The 20,145-nt window shown below is 36.9% G+C and overlaps 1 protein-coding gene across 1 annotated transcript in view; it reads right to left on the bottom strand.

The window, feature by feature from the left end:
* Window positions 1-20,145, bottom strand: part of LOC121644955 (guanine nucleotide exchange factor VAV3-like) — a 63,577-nt gene that overhangs the window by 20,333 nt on the left and 23,099 nt on the right. Inside the window, exons 11-20 of the mRNA XM_041993219.1 lie at window positions 19,809-19,877; window positions 18,868-18,954; window positions 17,287-17,372; window positions 16,947-17,079; window positions 14,326-14,435; window positions 9,755-9,856; window positions 9,123-9,214; window positions 8,383-8,405; window positions 6,526-6,550; window positions 3,255-3,385 (exon numbers count right to left, since the gene is read on the bottom strand). Coding sequence (XP_041849153.1) covers window positions 3,255-3,385; window positions 6,526-6,550; window positions 8,383-8,405; window positions 9,123-9,214; window positions 9,755-9,856; window positions 14,326-14,435; window positions 16,947-17,079; window positions 17,287-17,372; window positions 18,868-18,954; window positions 19,809-19,877 — 858 coding nt within the window. The remainder of the gene's footprint in view (window positions 1-3,254; window positions 3,386-6,525; window positions 6,551-8,382; window positions 8,406-9,122; window positions 9,215-9,754; window positions 9,857-14,325; window positions 14,436-16,946; window positions 17,080-17,286; window positions 17,373-18,867; window positions 18,955-19,808; window positions 19,878-20,145) is intronic.

The raw sequence follows: 20,145 nt of genomic DNA, 5'->3' as shown, positions 1-20,145 counted from the left end.
CAAATCATCTATTTATATGCATAAACTGAAGATGCTCAAAAATGGATGAGAATGTCTCTGGTGAGTGGGATCTCAGTTTTTGACTCTAGTGACATTGATGTGATTTGGTAGGGTTAAGCTAAAGTTGAGCATATTCTATGCTTCCGGGCTTTTTCCATCCTTACAGGGTTTAACAAGGCTTTTATCTGTCTGTTAAATATCTGGAATGTAATAAAAATACCCACCATACAGCAAAGAAATGCATAACTAATGTAGAAATAAATAAACATATCTATGCATAAAAGCAAAATAATATATATATAAATCATTATTTAATAATGCAATAAATATATTTATTTCTGTATTTATTTTATTTTCATTAATCTATGTATTTATTATGGCATTTTCAGTGCTCCATACTTTCTCACCTTGCTATCTTTGCTTTTAAATCTCTGTGTAGTATAGTATAGACCAGGGCTACTCAATTCGGTCCTACGAGGGCCGCAATCCAGCAGGTTTTCCATGTATCCCTGCACCAACACACCTGAGTCAAATTAGGTGACTCTAACAGCCAATCAGGTTCTACACAATGACATTTATTGTCATCTCTCTTTCCCATAGCAGATATCCCTAGTCTAGTGTTTTAGTGTTTGTTTGTGTCTCTCTCCAGTTCTCTCACCAGCCAAATGATCGAGGCAGATGGCTGTCCTTCCTGATGCTGGTCTGATGAAGGTCTCTTCCACGTTTAAAAGGGAGTTCTGTTCTCCACTGTGGCCCAATAGACCATGTGCGTTCAGGGCGGGGAGTGGATTCGAAGTGAAAATTCAATGCAATCTGCTGGTTTGTTCAGCTGGGCTTTTTTTGATTATTATTATTTGGCATTTTATAAACACAGCTATAATTCTCTGATTGATTGGATTGAATTGGACTGCAAAAAACTGGACTGGATTGACTTAGAATTAATTAGATTATAACTGGATTTAATTGGACTTGTTTGTTCTTTCCTTCAAGTATCCTGAGATGACACATGCTGTGAATTGGAGCTTTATAAATAAACTAACCTAAAATAAATTGTATTAGTATGTTGCACAGCTAATGTAGCTAACAGTTGTTTTACCTGAGTGGCCGCCACATCTTGTCAAAGCAAAAAAAAAAAAAAAAAAAAAATTGACTGAAAATAATAGCGGGACAGTCAGTCTGTGGGAACTTTAGGACTAATTTGGATTAAATAAACAAAATCAGGGGTTGTGTTACTTTAAGTGTTGCTTGCTCAACATTTCCTCTTAGAACATTTTATAAAAGGTATTTACTTTGCAAGTAAGAAAAAAAACTATAACAGCTTACATTGTGGAAAGTAGTCATTTTTAAAGTTGTCTCTCCCCCAACTGTAGCTTGTTATTCATTTATTAATTTACTTAACCTTATCATGGAAAGAGAACATTAATCAACTTCATTGTGAATGTGCCAGTGTCAGACAAAGAGAGATTTATTAACTTTTCCAACAGAGTTTCAAGAATTTGTTGGAGCCGACTCAGCTCACACAGAGAACTGCATAAGCCAGTTTAAGTTTTTATTTATTTTTTTCACCTGATTAAACTCACCAGTCAGGCTTCTTAGAAGGAGGCTTTAAAAGACAGAGCCTTATTGAAAAGGTAAAAAGATATGAAAAACTATTGTTTTGTGAGCAATAAGGTCTTTAAGCTCATTCTATTCAGCCTGAATGTGAACCATTTAATATTCAATCTTTTGGGTGTTCTGGCATTTAACTGCAGACATTACAAAGTTCAGCCAAGATGAAAACAGTATTTTGTCTGTCTAATAAGATGGTGGCATGGCAGTGCAACTAGACATAGGAAGATCCGGTGTGTCTGTGGACATAAATGACTTGTTTAGCAGTAGTAAAACCACTTTTTTCCAAACAATTGTACACTAAAAACAAATAAATAAATAATTATTAAAATATAAATATATATATATATATATATATATATATATATATATATATATATATATATATATATATATATATATAGTGTCAATTTAAATCTGACATGCTGATTTAAATAAACATAAAATGACCTTTTTAGGTAGACTAATCACTAATAATAATTATTGCAGACAGGAAGGGAGAGAAATAGCAAGCAATTATATTTAAACAACTTACAGTTTTGTCAACATATGTATGCCTGCACATCGCCTTATGTACTTTGATGAAACTGGTAGTATAAACAATATCAAAATGCACTGCACTGCACTTCTGATTGATTATAAATTCAACAGCATAGCTTTTAGTTAAGCTGTTTACAGTATCATTATGTAGCAGGCAGGAATACACTAATATGTGTCATCACATTATTCCTCTGATTATCCCCCTTCCAGCATGCATTGTTACCATGGTAGCAAACAATGCAGTGCCATGTACTGAGCATGACATTCTGGTTGCTATTCTACTCGCTTACACGAAGTCTCCTGGCATTCATGTCCTCACCCTCCACCTTGTGCTATGTCACAACAGAGAGAGAAACACGCAGCACCGGAAATTGGGCTAACTGCCCACTCCCAGCCGTGCCACTGGCAAGAGTCTGCAGTCTGATTGGAGCAGCACCAGAAGGAGGATGAGGCTCCAATTCCGCCATAAAAAACAGGTTGAGAAACACTAAGGGAGGCTGCCAGAAGACCACAGATAAATCGCCATCCTTTCAAAAATAGATAAGGTCAAACACCCTCAACCGCTGGTTGACATCGTGAGAGGGGTGCAAAATGTGCCAGAACAAGAGGATGTGCACCACCATTATAACATCCTTCAGAGGCTGAAGCGTCTGCTGTTTATTGTTTCGTTGTTGCACTTAATTAATCAAGTCAAGCCACTAATTGGTTAGATCATCTAATGTAGGTTTGAATCCAATCTAAAGACAGAAAGAAATGACAGATACCCTATTTGTAATGTAACCAGGGTCCAGTGGAGTTCATATAGATCTTCAACTGATATTTCTAATTGCAGCTGACCTCGTCCTAATACATTTGTGACTCACCTGACAGGAGACATAACATGATGAACAGCCACAGGACAATAAGTAATTTATCAGTGATAATGATCATGGGGAGATAAATTGTTGATGTCATTACACTTGTGTTTTTTTGACAGGTTTATTTTCTTTGTCACACTGTGGGATTTTCAGGAGATAACCACACCAGCAGAGTGAGCCCTAACATGATGTTTCTTCATAGGGTCACTGATATAGACATAAAACAAGAATGAGCTGAATGACACACACCTGCCACCAGGAGCTGTTCAGGTCAGCAAACATCAGCTCAATGACATCCCCCACATGAATGCTTAGTGGGGTCCCACACTGGGGACTGGGGTTACCACTGTAGTCTCTGATCACAACCATCCTGGCTAAACCTGCGCACAGGGAAAACAAACATATTCATATTCAAATTCTCTGCATTTATCTGGAGGTCTTATTACACCCTAAGTAACACAGAGTATATGCAGAACATGGCAAAACAATACATTTAAATTTTTTAAGTACTGTTCAAAATTTGTTCATTAAACCAGGAAAACATGGGTATAACGAACTTTTTAGCAGTTGGAGATGACTGATAAATAATAAACAAAGAGTGTTGTGCCTGAAAACAGCCAGCTAATCTCACACATGGCACTTAAGTCACACACTCTGGAGATTACTCTTACTTCAGAAAAGTGACAAATTAAACCCCTGTAAGTCAGCAAAAACAAAACTTTTGTCTGCAGAAAAGTTGCTGCTTAAAACTAATCTTTTTTAGTCCTTTCAACACCATAAACAAAATTCTGCAACACAGCTTCACTGTTGTGTGCTCATGACCTACAAACCTGTTTCTAAAAGTGTATGTATGCCATTTAAAACAAAACATAATGCAATGATTTCTACTGGATATAAAATTGAAAATAGAATAAAAATCAACAAGATGATGCCCCTTGACAAATGTGTAATGGCACTAGGGATAGGGGGCTGTACACCACCAGAATGCTGAAATGAACACGACCTTGCCTGATGAAGACATCATACAGATTGAGGCATCTGCGGCCCTAAAATCTGTAGATACCACTGAGCATAAATGGTGCCTTCACAGATGTGGGAGTTACCAGTGCCAAATGCACTAATGCATCTATGTATCATTACTGATGCTGGCTCTTGATAAAGTTGGACCCCCCCCCCACCTCCTCACTCTAACCCAGAATATCCAGTGTTGATAAGTTCCAAAAACAAACCTGCATGAAACTCTCCGAGGAGGAGGGGGGAAAGGGAGGAAGAACGCTCTCGTGTTTTTCTCTTTCAACTGCAGTTCTGATTTGAAACACTGGGTGTCATTGTTACTTATTTGGCCTTTAAAAGTCCAAATCTGCATCTGTTTCTTTTAAGCTGGAATTTTTAATCTTGATCATGTCTTAATAGTTTTTAATCCAATGTTCTTTTTTCCTTTCTCTTTTATTTTTAATGTTAAATTATGCTTCTTCTTTTCTGATGTTTCAGTGTTTCTATAAAGCACTTTGAATGACCCTGTTGTTGAATTGTGCTATACAAATAAAATTGTCTTGCATACAGCAGATCAGAAAAATGTCTAATTTACAAAACTTTATTAAGTTATACTTCATGCAGGGGTGAGACATGGAGAGATTCTGCTGTTACAGTTTGGATGAACAGTAAAGTAGTTTTCAGTAATTAAACTGAGATGGGAAGGAATGTCTAGCAGACTTTTTTCTGTGTGTTTCTCCTTTCTTTATTCTGGTTATTGTTTTAACCAATGCCTAACACGAAAAACAAAACAACTTCAATATGGCAGATAAGATACCTCCATCAGTAACTGTGGGCCACTGCCTAACATCAGATATTCACTCTGCTGTCAATGTCTGCACCAGATACGAGGTTGCCACTGCAAAAATGGCGGCGCTGCAAGATAGCTAAACGCACAAAACGGTCGTCAGATCTGCCTATACTGTGTTTTTTCTTTGTCTGACATAGTTTAAACAGTGTGAAAGCAGCAGCATACTGATGTTTAATAATGGATGTAGTCAAAGCAGTTTTCCACTGCACAACTATGTGTTTGTAATGCAGCGATCCCTCTGGATTCTTAACATACAACCTCAGGATTCTTTGAATCTTCAAAATATATGTTTTTCTTTATGTTGGTATATGATCAGGCTTTCATAGAGTTGTATACCCCTCTCTAACTCAGTTTCTCAGGGTTCCTGTTTTTCAACTCAAACATGTTACTGTCAGGTTTAGCATTTTTAAGGAGCCTTTTTTTATTTACCATTTTAAACTGGTTATGGGATTAGCATTTAAGAATCATTCAATTTTTTTTCGCAATTCGCAAGTATTTGTTACACAGACATATTTAAAAACCTTTGTAGACAAAAATACATAGAGTATACATACTCTATGCAGAATACATAGAAAAATGTGTGTTTTTGTTTGTTTTTTTTTTTCAAGTATTATATACAAATATATTGAAAGACTTATACAGCACTAATATTAATAGAAAAAAATCTCCTATTGCCATTATCCCATTGTTTTTTTTTGTTTGTTTTTTTTTTATCAAACTTGACCTCTAATACAATTCATAAATGCTTTTGCAAACACTCTTTTCCAATAGAGATCTTAACCACTAAACGGCAGTATCCTAAAAGCGGCAATTTGCCAGTGCAGGAAATCCATCTCTTTGATACCAGAACAGTGTAGCACCAAACATTCCTCAGCATGGTAGACAAATACAGCCACTAGCATGGGGCTAAAGCAAAGACTAAACACCCCTGCCAACTTTAAAGACACAGGCGCTTACTCTCCCTTGACTCACATATCTAGTCTCCCTCAGACAGAGCACCCTTCCAGCTCCCCTGCAAACCAGCCCGAGGAAACTATTAGCTGACTGTGACCTCAGATGAATGGAATATCTCACATTCATGTTTTTAATAAGAACAATAAGCACGGCTGTCTTTCTCATAAACCCCTTATGGAAATTGATTTATCACAAAGGCACAGCTCAGCAGTTGAGACGGGGGAACATAGACTGCTGGAAGTGCTTTTCTGCCAGCATTTCTCTTGCGTGGTTCACGTAATGATTCCACCCACACCAATTCATCTCAATGCCGTCTAGGGTTTAGGAATCACAGCATGTGGGGAGAGAAGGAGGCTTTTGTGCTCTAGTTAAAGGATTCTTTCTGCATCTTCTTACTCAAATATATGCCATGATTTTCTAATGTGTGTGTGTGAACAAGGTTATTCATGTCAGCAAATTTCTAAGAAAAAAAAAAAGGTTTTGTTTCATGTCAACGTGAAAATTATCAAAATATCTACAAGTTCACTTAAAGTCATCATCTGGATCAGATGTGGATAAGAGTAACCCTGGTATAAAGAACAGCTTTAGTTAGACTAAACACATCCTTTCCATTTTGTCTGTGCTGGGTTTTGCCACAGACTAGAAATCGAAGAAGGATAAAAGGTACCACATAAAACCCTCTGCAGGGTCAGAAAAGTATTCAAGCAGTCAAACCATGCTGACCTGGGCTTGGCGGTATCGTGCTGTCCTGTAAATAGAGAAAGAAAGAAAAGAAAACAGAGGGAAGGGGGAAAAAATATGAAATCAAGAAAGATAGATAAATATAGAGATAGAAATTCTTGGCTGCAGTTCAGGATCAGGCTGACCTGAAAAATGAGTCATACTGCAATCATTTCAATGTTTTATATCCTTCAAATGTTTTGATCTAACCAATTTAAAAGTAATAAATGGTAATTGGCTTATTAAAAAATGTTTTGGGGAAAATCTAAAAACTCATCATCCTTTCAGCCATCATCTGATAGCAATAAAAACCTGCCACAAAAAAAGTGGAACAAGCTGCCAAATTAAGAATGTCTGGGAAGTGAAAATTATTTGTATCATTACAATTTCCAAAGACACAACTGTTTTTGCATGAATGGATGGCTGACTTTTACAGAGCTCAGTTAAAGCTTTCCTTCAGTTCTGGGAATTTTAAGTAGTGCTCCACCTACATGTTCTAAAACTACAGCATCACCGGGAGCTGTGATTTGCCAGCTGTTACACGCTGACAGAAGTCTGGCCAAACAGAGCTCCTGATGCTGCTCAGCCGCCAGCCTCATTAAAAATGTAGTTAGCAAACTTTGGACAAGTTTTTCCATTACAGTCTTGGAGGAGACAAACTAATTAAAAAGTGGACTACAATAGGTGTATTATACAGACATTTTAACAAAAGTTCTAAAGCTTTTTTTTTAACTATTTTATATTCTATGTGAGATTAATTTTCTAATCAGTTTCCATTTATGACTTGGGTCATTAAGATCGTCTAACAAGTCAGGTTAGTGCTTCCACAACAAAATAGTACCAGTTACTTTCTACTGCTTTCATTATCACAAGGAACTGACAGTGAGCTCCGGGGTAAAGCGGGTGACTTTTCCTTGATTCTTATCAGGACCTATTTTCATTATAGTGGCACAGAACCAGAAAAAACTACACAAAGATTTGCACTAGACTGTTGTCATCAAGTCTAAATACCTAATACCCAGATTATTTGCTGGTCCACCTGTTTGCCCCGAGACAAATTTTGTCAATCACTCACTAAACTGTAATTTTAAACGTAGATACTAAACATATTTTTGTTTGTTACATTTTTAATACAACATGTTGAAAGCAATGTTACAGTTAAACCCACTATTGCTTACAGAGAAAGGTGGCTGGAGTGGAAAATAATAGAATAAAATGTGATGATTTGCAAAGTGGTTTGCTTGGGCCTCAGTTTTCTTTGTCCTGTTTTGTGTATCATGATGCACCAAGTGTTTTCACTTTGTGAGAGTCAGTTAGGGAAAGAGTCCACAGTTGTGGGAATAAAGACAACTGCATTCTTTATCCGCTGTCTTAAGGGGTGCAAAGGCAGGACAACATATCAGCACAATCATAGCAGCACATGGCCACTCTGCACTCATAATAAGGCCCCTAATCTAGCATTATAAACCATTTTTTCTGATCCCTAAAATCAAACCTGCACCCAAAAACATCTGCTGTGCATCTGCTCCACAAGTAAAGAAGACAGTGACCATGCATCTAAGACATCATAAAGAGAACACAACATTAAATAATCTTATCTACAGCATTATCTAATAACCACGCCTCGTATTAGTATGTTCCTTCCCTTCAGAATGTTTAAGTATAAATTGCTCACCAGCACAACCAACTTATTAAAATAACAAAAACTTTGATTGTTGATGTGGATGACAAAATCCTTCCTTGTTTTTTTTTTATCCGATAAGAGCGCGTGTGATTAGGAGTGCAGCTGCTATGTTACGCCTCACCAATTATGTTAGCTTAGATGTCTAAGTCAAAGAAGAGAAACAGTTCAGGTCTTACCTTGGGCCTCGGCTTGACAGGATCTGCAGGCAGGTGAGAAACAGATACAGTGAGTGGAATACAATATGAGAGTGTGGTGGCTTCTTGACATACAACCTCAGCTGTCAACCTCTGCTGGCCCTCATTGCGCCTCTGAATGCATAAAGACCACAGCACTTCTGCTAAAAATGCTTGTCAAAGGCCTGGGCTGGCTTCAGCTGTCTGAATTCTGAGAGAAACCTACCTCAACCTGAGACACAGACATTAAAATAGACAAAGCATTAAGATTCAACGACTACTGAAGTTCTATACGACTGAAAAAAATGTAAAAATTGAAAACATATTATGCTTTATTTATCACTTTCCTAATGCAGAATTTAGTTTAGTTGCTGTTTTGGGAAAATATGTACACATTAAAATGGGACATTTTACCCTGACGGTAAAATGTTAGTCAAAGTTAAGTAGTTAAAGCATCTGCAGATTTCAACATGAGGACCCTAATACTTAAAAGACTTCTCAGCATATCAAAAATCAGATATCAAACAAGTGTGGAATTAGGGAAAAGCTCACAGGATGGCCGACATGTAAGGTCCTCCTCTAAGGAGCATGAGTGTGAAAAGTAAATTTCATGAGAATCTGCCTTTTAAATTTTGATCTTTTTGTATGTATATGTGTATACTGAGACCTGGTAAGGAAAGGTCATCCAAAAAAAATAAAAAATTGGACTAATAATAATTTGGGAAGGTTTTTTTTTGTCTCACCTGTTCTCCCACAGACTCCCAGTCGACCCAAACACTCCTTATGAGCCCCCAGGCCACATTTTTGACAGAGATAACCCTGGTTAAAGATGCCCCTAGAGACAGTAAAATACTGGATATATTTCATGTACGACAGCATCCAGACCAGAAACACCTTGACATTTAGAATTTTCTGGCTTCTGTCACACTGTCAAGATAAGTGAAATGACACAGCAAATGTCCTTCAGCTTTCCAAAACCATAAAACTAACACTATGAGCTGAAAACAGAGACAGCGACAGTAACAGTCTATATCAAACTGGTGGATATTTACTTCAACTAAATCTCAGTAAGTTTTTTTTTATTCAAGCTGAGGACTAAAGTAACATTATCTTGTTTTCCTTTAAAAACTTAAGGAAAGGTGACCGAGGACTGTGTATAGAGTGTCATTTGTTCCTCTTTAAATATAAAAAAGATTTAATAGTGTGTTTGCAGATATAAGGGATACTACTAGTGGAATAACATGCATGTTTGCCATCCTAAAGTGGGATGTGAAGGTACAATTCAGTATTTTTAGGTTACTGGTACTTCATCATACTTCATGCACATTATTAGTCAGTATAGATCAGTCTGCTCTGCAATGAGTCTGAATCTCACCTGAGTAAAAGGTGACAGTAGTTACAGGAAGTGATCCTTTCAAATGTGTGCATCTTGAACTGGTGGGAATTGTAGTTGGCGTTCTCTGGTCTGATATTTGATCTTTGATTGGAAAGAAAGGAGAATAAAGTAGTTAGATATGAATTAGCGGGTAAAATAAAATCAGAATATTTAACCTGATGATAATGGTAGAAGAAAAGGTTAGTACAATAGTAGGCTGAGGCACACTGTTTTTGTAGGTAGTACCTTCAAAGGGATTCTAACTGATACTTTACCAGCAGACGTCCAAAAGCAGCTGATCTGATATTACACTGCTTAAAACAATAAAGGGAACACCTAAACACCACATTTTAGATATTAATGAATGAAACATTTCAGTTGATAATCTTTATTCATACATAGTGGAATGTGTTGAGGACAAAATAACATAAGAGTGATCAATAGAAATCAAAATCAGTAACCCATGAAGGTCTGGATTCAGAATTATGCTCAAAATAAAAGCAGAAAGATCAGAGCACAGACTGACCCAACTTCTGTGGAAATTACTCAAGATAATTCAAAATGAGGTTCAGTAGTACGTGTGGCCTCCACATGCCTATATGCACTCCCTAGAACATCTGGGCATGCTCCTGATGAGACAACGGATGCTTTCCCGAGGGATCTCCTCCCAGACCAGGATCAGGGTATCAGTCAACCCCTGGACAGTCTGTGGTGCAATGGATGGAACGAAACATGATGTCCCAGAGGTGATTGATTGGATTCATGTGTCCATACCATTAATGCCTTCGTCATGCAGGAACTGCTGACACACTCCAGTCACATGAGGCTGAGCATTATCCCGTAACAGAAGGAACCCAAGTCCTGCTGTAGCAGCATATGATCTGCAAAGGGTCTGAGGGTCTCATCTCGGTACCTAAAGGCTCTCAAGGTACCTCAGGCTAGCACATGGAGGTCTGTGAAGGCCCTCCAAGGATATGCCTCCCCAGACCATTGCTGGCCAACTACTACAACTGGTAATGCTGGAGGATGATGCAGGACGTTCTCCATCTCCAGAATCTCTCATGTCTGTCAAATGTGCTCACTGTGAACCTGCTCTCATCTGTGAACTCTGGGAGCCAATGGACAATCTGCCAATCCTGATGTTCTCTGACAAATTGGGCTACATGTTGGGCTGTGAGCAGGGGTCCCCCTTGTGGACGTTGGGCCCTCATACCATTGCTGCTAGGTTGTTGTCCTGCTACAGCTCGCCTCTACGTCTCCTGGTATCTCCTCCATGCTCTCCACACAGTGCTGGCACAGCAAACCCTGCCACAGCCCAGACTGATGTGCCATCCCGGATAAGCTGCACTACCTGAACAACTTTTGTGAGTTGCAGACACCACCTCAAGTTACCTCTAGTGGCAGAACCATTCCTTTACATAGGCTGTCTTGCTATTTGCCTCACATTTCCACCTGTTGTCAGTTCCATTTGTACAACAGCTGGTGAAATTGATTCACAATCAGTGTTACTTCCTAGCTGGACAGATTGATATCCAGAAGTATGACTGACTTTGATTTACATGCTAATGAGTATGTGTTCCCTTTATCTTTTTTAAACAGTGTACTTGGTGACATAGAAACACTGCAGACCTTGGAGAGAGAATCAGAACAAATCATCACTTATGGGCACAAAAATAATGTCTGTCCAGCAGAGAACAAAACAACACACTTTCACTGTGTTCTATGATGGTTTCCACTGCACAGCATATAACATAAATCATAGGAATCACATTAAAAAGCATAAAGTGGGCATTGCTGGTGAATACATGAGCATGTTTTTAACCCCTATTGTCACAAATTTGTCCTTTAAATAAAATAAAAATAATCTTTTTTCTTTTTGTTATTTTTTTCCTCGTTTTTTATTGTTTTTTTTTTTTTTTTTTATAAATTTAAATAAATTTAGGTATTTAAGGGTTTAATTACTAGATTCACAGATCAATATTTTGCTCTTTAAAGAAAACAGAGTTGAGCTTTATCACTAAGTAGATATAATCTCTTCGTATATTCAGAGACTTCTGAACTAAAAGCATGTTGCAAACTCTGTGCAATAACTACTCTCTACTTTTATGTAGTCCTCAGTTTAGATAAAAGCATCTATTAAATCATTGCAATATAATAAACGCTGGCAGGTGGGCTGTCTTCTCTCTGTATCACTGCAACCTCAGACTCGCATTTTTAATCAGCTGATCCTGCCCACACTGAGTAGGTAGTGTCTGTGGTGAAAAGTTTGTCATTTCATGGCATCATTTAACGGTAACTGAAAATCAGTCTAAAAATTATCTCAAAAACAACTTCTCTTTATAAATTTCTGTTCTAACTGGGTGTAGTTTAAGTATTGTGTGCATCATACGGTGTAAAGTAAATTTCGAAGGGTTTTATGTATTCTATTCTTATAGTTGCCTGTGGGATAACTGCAAAAGCAGCTGGATAGCTCATTTAGCAGGGCATCTGTCTGTCATGTGGGAAACCCGAGTTTGAATCCCACACTGGCCAACTGGAACACCTTCCAGTTGGGTCCTTAGGCAGGACCCTTCATGCTACTGCCTAACGAAAAGTATCTGCTCAATGACTATAGAATAGTCAGATTTGCCAAGCTCAAAAACTTAAGTCCTAAAATGTTCATGAGCCACATTTGGGTAAAATAGATGTTATATTTCTTTTAGAGACTTTGGGGCAAAATAATCTTTCAGAATTTGCTTTCATTTTTACAAGTAGACTCATAACCTTGTCTCCAGTCAGTAGAAAAATCATGAGAAACCAATAGATAAAATGAGAACTAATACAATTCTAAGCAAGTTATCTGCCATCTTGTTTCCACCTTTGTAAAGTGCCCTAAAATTCCTTTTTGGTTGTGTTCCTGCTTTATATAAATATACAAATGGTTTAGTGTATAAAGTGTATTAGATCATGGACAAAGGTCTCTCTAGTAAAATTGCTGTTTTTGTCAAAGGAATATGAGGAATTTTATGAGTCTGAATGGAGCAATTGACAACAGAAATATTTTTTAAAACAATCTACATCTAAACTTGTAATTCTACTGTGAAATGGGCCCTTTTTACAGTAGTAAATTAATATTCTATTTTCTATTTTTCAATGCATTGTGAAGGTACCATGTCTCTTCTCCTGCCTGCTACAAACCATGTTCTCTTATAGCCAACACATAACAGGAAACTCCTATCACTGATTATAAGGTACTTCAATTATTAGAAGTGAATTGAAGGTGTGCTGCCAAAGCAAAGTGCAAACATCTGGTGTTTGTATGCTCTAAAGCTTTCACCAACAATATGGTGCCATGGCTAAACACAGATAACCCAACTTTAATAAAAGTGATATGGTGGTTGGATGTTGGCTCCTAAGGGTTTCTACTCACCACCATTTCACCGTATGCCCTGAAACAATTGAACATTTGAGAGTGCTCTATGATCAATCTTGTAGGTCTCACCTCTTTAAATTTTACCCCCAATCAATACTTAAACAAGATGCACAACCCAGCATTATAAGATGGGTAAAACAGCCTGGTTGGAACATGAGTGAACTTGGCAAATTAATCCTGAATCAAACACACCATTCAGACGCCACTTAAACTGAGTGCTTCCATCAGTGAGTCTTTCATCAGAAGCTAACATCCTCTTTGGTAGGAACAATTTTCACTTTCTGAATTGGCCCCTTTTGGTGTCATTACCCAATGCACAGAAGCACACATAGCTTATTTCAGTCAGAAACCATGTAGGCTCTCTGTGAGGAAAAAAAAAAAAAGTTTGAGCCTAGAGTAAAAATGTTTATTTGCTTTTGTAAAGTTTGGAAATTGCATTTTACATTTTGGGCAGGTGTCAGGGGTTTAGTGGTAATAGAACTGTGGAACTCATGTTACTACATAAGCTTTCAGCTCAAGGGAGAGAAAGAAACGCAGAAAAGGCACAAACCTTTTAATGTACATTCACGCACTCTGTAATGATGCTACAGCAAAAGCATAGCAAGAATATATTAGAGGTGATGAGTATTCAAGAAGGCTGAAGTTGGCATCCACAGTTTTTCTCCCTTTCATACATCTGCAGCCCAAACAAAGGCATTTGTTCAGTCAATCACAAAGTAAAACAGTAAAACCAGCACAGTATTCTCCCTCATCAACGTAAGAAAGGATACATGAAGTATGTCTGCCTGTAAAATCCTCCAAATGTCTCAGAAAAATACAAACAATAGTTTATCTCAATATAGCAACGGCTTGATGAATCATCAACACAGAGAAAATTCTTTCTAGCTCTTTAGAATAGTTTATGTTAACCCATAGCTCTGTGTCTATGTGTGTGTATGTTTGAGTGTGTTATCGTGCCATTGTCAGCAGTGTGTGCTCGATTACAGCTAAAGCCTGATCAAACAGTTCACATACAAGAGTCAACATCTCTCTCGGCCTTGGAACAACACACAATGCGAACAAAGACAAATAAACAGCATGCAAATACACAGTGTGATCGCTGGCCTCCTGTGCTGCTAACAAACTGTCACAACTGTAGTTCTTGCCTCCTTGTACTTACATGGCCATTTCAAACTGATCCAGCCACTTCTTCTTCAGTTCTCCGGTCTTAAAGAAGAGTTCAAAGCCTGTGTGCCCTTGCTGATGCATCACATAAAAGCTGTAGAACCACTGTGGATTTCAGGAAGAAGACAGAAATCAACTGAATGTTTTACTGATGTAAACTCTTGTTTCTCAGTTCTCTAATAATACAGCCATTCACCATCATGTATTTGTAGGTTCAAGTCTCAGTTGGTTTATAATATCTGATGAACAGCTAAATAAGAAATATTCAAAGAAAAAAAAAACATAAAACATGTCAAATTGTAGAGAGGACACAGAGAGTGGTATGGCCACTGAGACCACTGACCAACAGAGAAATGACCCTTATTGGCTAAATTAATAAATAACTAAATTACCAATATGGTTTGTTTCTTCAGACTTAATAAACCAGTACAAAAGTCAATTCCTCATCTATCCTGTCCTTGTTGTCCTTGTAGCTTTACTTTGTCCAGTAGTTAGTGATAACTTTTATTTTGCTTTGGTTTAACATGCATGCATGTATATAGGAATGAATATATTCATAGACATACACTTTTCTATTGTATTTTTTTAAACTTCATCCACACCTACTGAAACTGTCCTGCAGGAACAGAAACCAGGAATGCCATATCCATCCAGGGAATCTTCCATGATTAGTTGGCTCCACACCATCTTGCTCTACCTAAACAGTTCATTTATGTCTGTGACTACCTCTGATGCATGCTCAGAGTCAAGATGGACATTTAATCCCAAAGCTTTTGTTTATTGTTATCTTACAATATGCATACAATAATTTTAAGTATTTTGCCACACATTTTGGCCAACAGAAATTACAATAGTCATGAACATCAAACTTGACTTCATAGGGACTTTAATTAGCTTTAAATATGCTGATTTAAAAATGTGGGTTATTCCACACGGTGCTCACACAAATCACTCTAAGCCAACCCTAAAGTTGCAACCTTGCCAATCATCTAGTTTGCTCAGTTCTAATAATGACAAAAAGGATGCATAAGTCACTGCTCTCCTGACATACAGCCATTAATGCTGTCATCAATCCTCCCTGGCTTTAGTGCCATGGATGTCACAAACTTCAGAGATCAACCAAAGAGTGCTGGCTGCTGGGTTTTGTCAACATCAACAGAGCACCAGCTGCAATGGGAGTTTAACCAGAGTTCAGCTCAAAGAGCACAGAAGGAAATACACTGAAGGATGTGAAAACATTGAGACAGTGTCTGCTAATCTTCCTTAGAGAAACCAAATTGCTTTTAAAGTTATAAATAAAGGAATTTTTCTTCTAAGCCAAATCCCTGCCTAAGATTTTGACCATGTCTTACAGGAGTTACATCTATTAAGACAAATGTGGGATTAACATACGAGTTTGCTTGCTTGTTCTCTCTAGCTACAAATTTAGGGAAGCAGCTAATCAGAACAGCCTTGTTTTTAACTCTCGATCACCAAATTCCACCACTGGAGCAACTTTAGGTTTAATGCATCACTCATGTTGATATTGAGGGGCATTTTCTAAAATTAATTCCCAAGCCTCTCTGCTGTTGCCACCACAATCTGCTCTAGTTTGATCTGTCATATTTGATAATGAGAAAAGTGGTTGGATTTACCTGTCAGTGAAAGAGCAGCCCTGATAATCCAGAGAGTTTTAGGAGCTCTGCTGTGTGTTCTGTCATTGATTACTGTGCAGGTGCCGCTTTGTGGGGCCACATCTGAAGTTTCATTTAGCAAAAAATGATATATGGTGTTACGTAGCCTTGGAGGACTTCACACATTCATTACCTAATATTAGCATCTCTGTCCTGTGGTGTGTGCGTTTCTGGGTGTAAGTACACAGGACTACCAAATATCTATGTGCACCTACAAACAACAGCAATAGATGTGTCATTCTGTGTAACATTAAGTAAAGGTTATGTGTGACTGATGGAGCATTATGTTGGAAATGTGTAAAATAAAATAAACTGTACAGACATGCACAATCATGTTCGGCAGAACAAAGTTATTCACAAGATTTGCTCAAGCCAAAACTGTAAATTCATCCCCCCCGAAAACCACATAAAGACCAAGACTAAAAATGTTAAATACCCATTGCTGTCATAACCCCACAAAATACACACACGTCATAACTGGACAATAAAGTAAATGATGATGATAATAGATCCCTTTCATAAAAACCACGTCCCATTCTGGCAAGCTGTCAGTTTCACACTAGCAATCAGCACCGAAGTGAGAAGACACCATCTGTGGGCATCCATCAACAAGACATCAACAAGTCCTTTCCACAACAATATGGCCTTCGAACGCTCCCACAAGGCGAAAAACAGCTTTCTGTATGACATGTTCGGGGAGATGGATAAAAGGAACCTTTGCAGGTTTCTGAATCAGGGTTTTTCACAAGCGTGAAAGTACCACTGACAGGTCATGGGAGGATACTGTGTTTATTTTTGCAACCAAATCAGCAGCTGAGCAGACATTACACAGACACTTTGCTGTTGTATAATTTGTGACTGAGTACACTCAACTCCAAAATCTGAGTTTCATAAAGATTCACTTAGCCATGCGAGTAAAAGTGCAGTTTCACATCCGACTGACCTTTTTGCCTTCTTTGTCAGATGTGGGGTTGTTGGTGACTTTGAAGTAGTTGAGATCCAGTATGTCCTTCATCTCATAGTTGTCTCCTCTTCGTTTGCAAACAATGGCAGCCACATCAAATAAAAAGATGTGTCTGTAAAGACCAATACTGCTCTGTTATCAGCATTATACAGTAAAGAAATCATTCCCCAATGCAGAAACAATCTGCCTGACACTTGAATTAGAATTTTTAAATATTTATATTTTAGTAAATAAACCTTCAATGGGCCATTCAGGTTTGGTTTGATTGAGTGAAATGCTACTTTCTGTCTCAGGAAAAGGATGTTGGAAGTAAAACAACCTGTCTTGTTTCCTCTTGTCAACAGAGGAGATCAGGCGCACCTCTCCGTCTCCCTTTGGCCGACCAAAAGTGACAAGTGGCTGATTCTGCAAGCAAAATATGAGTGAGTGACATATTGATGTATTTTCAGATTTATTTTCTTTTTACAATGTCAGTGGTTCATGTGTCAGAAGACACTGTATACGTTCTTGTGTGTGCGATTAGTGTTATACTTCAGAAAATGCTTCTTTTGTTTGTAATAAATAACAATTCTTGTTTCATTTCAGAAATATTAATCATCAGTTCCAGTGATAATAGGTGAGACCTGATAACTTTTTATGTGTTATCCATGCCAAAGTGAAAAGTTCTGTTATATTCTGTAAATATTTCCATTCAGCACATTTTCATTCAGAATATGAGCTTAGCTGTTTAAGCTAAATATCCAGTGTGTTGTTTACCATAACATACTGGCATTCTCAACGTGTCTTGCATTAAGATTTAAATTAAAAAAGTCGAACTTTTTGTCACAAAAAGAAACAAAAAAGGAAACATGGTGGAGGCTTAATTGTGTCCCATCTGTCTGATCTCTCCCCTGTGATTTGATTAGAATTACATAGAAGGCAACTTTAAACCGTTCCTGCATTATTTTTCTGAATATTTGTCAATAATAAACTGCAACTAAACGTTACGTTTTCCTCTTTTGTTCATATTAAACATTTTTTATAACCTAATAGTGGCTCTTTTGACTGGCTGTTGTCCTTGGCCAGCTTATCTCTTCTTCTGTTTAGTTATCTGCACAAATATAATGAATAACTTGACATTTGTTGATATATGTGTAACATGTCATTTACTTGTGGTAGGATCTATTAACTGCACTTAACACTTACAGCTTACTTTCTTTTAATAATTTCTAGACATAAATGTTCTATTTATTTTTGCATACACATATACACATGTTCTATTTATAATTTATTACATTGTATTTATCTTTACTAAATGTACACTGAATGGTGGAGTTACTGTAAAGAAAATATTTAAGTTGTTAAGAATCTACAATTAATGACTATTTTCATCATCAAACAATTTGATAATTTACTTAATATTTTATCCATAAAACTTTAAAAACTCATAAATAAAAAACTGAATCAGAAAGTGAAGTGCATGAGATATTCAAAACCTTAGGAAACAAAAGAAAGGTTACAGATAAGATCAAGTTTCTATCATTTGCACTTTTTTATGTGGATCAGCTGCTTGAAAATCTATTAATCACTGCAGTTCTTGAAGTGTATGGCTATAAAAAAATTAAATAATGTTTAATATTTTTATTAATAGGAGTGTAATTTTATCACTGAAAAGGTTAATTGGGGTGAAGTCAGTAAAGTAAGTTAACTTGTCTACATGCCATTTGAGTGTAAAGTGTTGAACTGTCTTGTACATTAATACATATTTTTAGTTTAGATTGCAGGCTTCGTCTTCTAGTGTCCAAATTTGAAAGAAAAATTGCATCAACCACAGAAATAAAAGCTTCTCTAATCATTTTTGCTCCCACAAAGTTTACACTAACAGTTGCTGATAATTGCAGAAAAATGCATTTTGGTTTACCAGGTTTTCGATAGACCTCTGGTACTGGTCGATCTCCCTCAGAGTCTCATTATCTCTCTTCACTTCGTTGACGTACTGAGCAAGGTCCTGGGCAACAGACAAGAGACACAAATATTCATATTCTCTGGAGATATTTCAATCTGGACATAGTGAAATATGCCAAAGAATTCAGTTTGTAAAGATGATTTTCTGTATTGTAATCTTTTTAGGCCTATATTTTGTAAAAAAAAAATATAGGCAGGCATATAGGCAATAAGGCGGGCTAGCATGGTGTAGCTTATGTTGCAGGTTTATATAGTTAAATAAAAAAAAAAAAAAAAACTTAAATTGTGGTGCTAATTAAAATAAGTTAAAATAAGAACACAATTAATGCCCCATAGGTTCTTAAATACTGATTTTATTACATTTAGATGGAGTAAAGCTAGCTGTTACTCATTCCCAGTTTATGCTAATCTTGTGGATTTTTAACACAGCTATGAGTGATATCAATCTGCTCCTGTAAAGAAAGCTGTTAAGCATTTTCCCACCATACTATCTAATGCTTACGCATACATATTTACCAAGCTATTCTTTAAACTGTATACATTTATATTTAAATTGAAGTCATTTTATGCTAAAATCTGAAGAGAGCACTCTAATTATCCCCCCATAAAATCTGAATTTACTAATAAAGTAATGTTTTAAAATGTAAATTAAGTTGTTAAGTTGTTGTTTAGTGGTTTAGATCATTTTCTGTATTTTGATTTCCAGGTGTACAAATTAACCTCAGCACTCATCACTGTCTAATGAAATCATATGTTAACCCTGATGAAAAGAGGCGGCAAACGTATGAACGATTTGACTTGTTTTTCTTAAAAAAATAAAGGTTAATAGCAAAATGGCTTCTGTAAACAGGAATTATCTGCCATCACAATGACCACACAGTGAAGCACTGCACTTACTTTCATGGCATCAAGAGCAATTTTCAAGTTGCTTTTATCAGCAGCATCATGAGTATGTTTGACTAGTTCCTGTTAGAGAGAAAGAACAGAAAGATATGTACTCTCACACACAAATGCAATACTTCAGCATCAGTACCAGTATCCTTGATATGACAAAAAAATGGCAAAAATCACCTTTTTACCCCTTAATATGTAAAAGATACATGTATCTGTTGTGTCTGTTTATTTGCTCTAACATGAAGGCAGTAAAAGGTTTCTATTCTAATATGACACATAATATAATGATTTTACACATTTTTTAAAAATGAAAAAACACAGGAAAATGATTTAACTTAGT

Source organism: Melanotaenia boesemani, chromosome 8 (genome assembly GCF_017639745.1).
Source record: "Melanotaenia boesemani isolate fMelBoe1 chromosome 8, fMelBoe1.pri, whole genome shotgun sequence".
Classification (NCBI taxonomy): Eukaryota; Metazoa; Chordata; class Actinopteri; order Atheriniformes; family Melanotaeniidae; genus Melanotaenia; species Melanotaenia boesemani.
The sequence above is the reverse complement of the archived record's forward strand: the minus strand, read 5'-3'. Positions and strand labels throughout refer to the sequence as shown.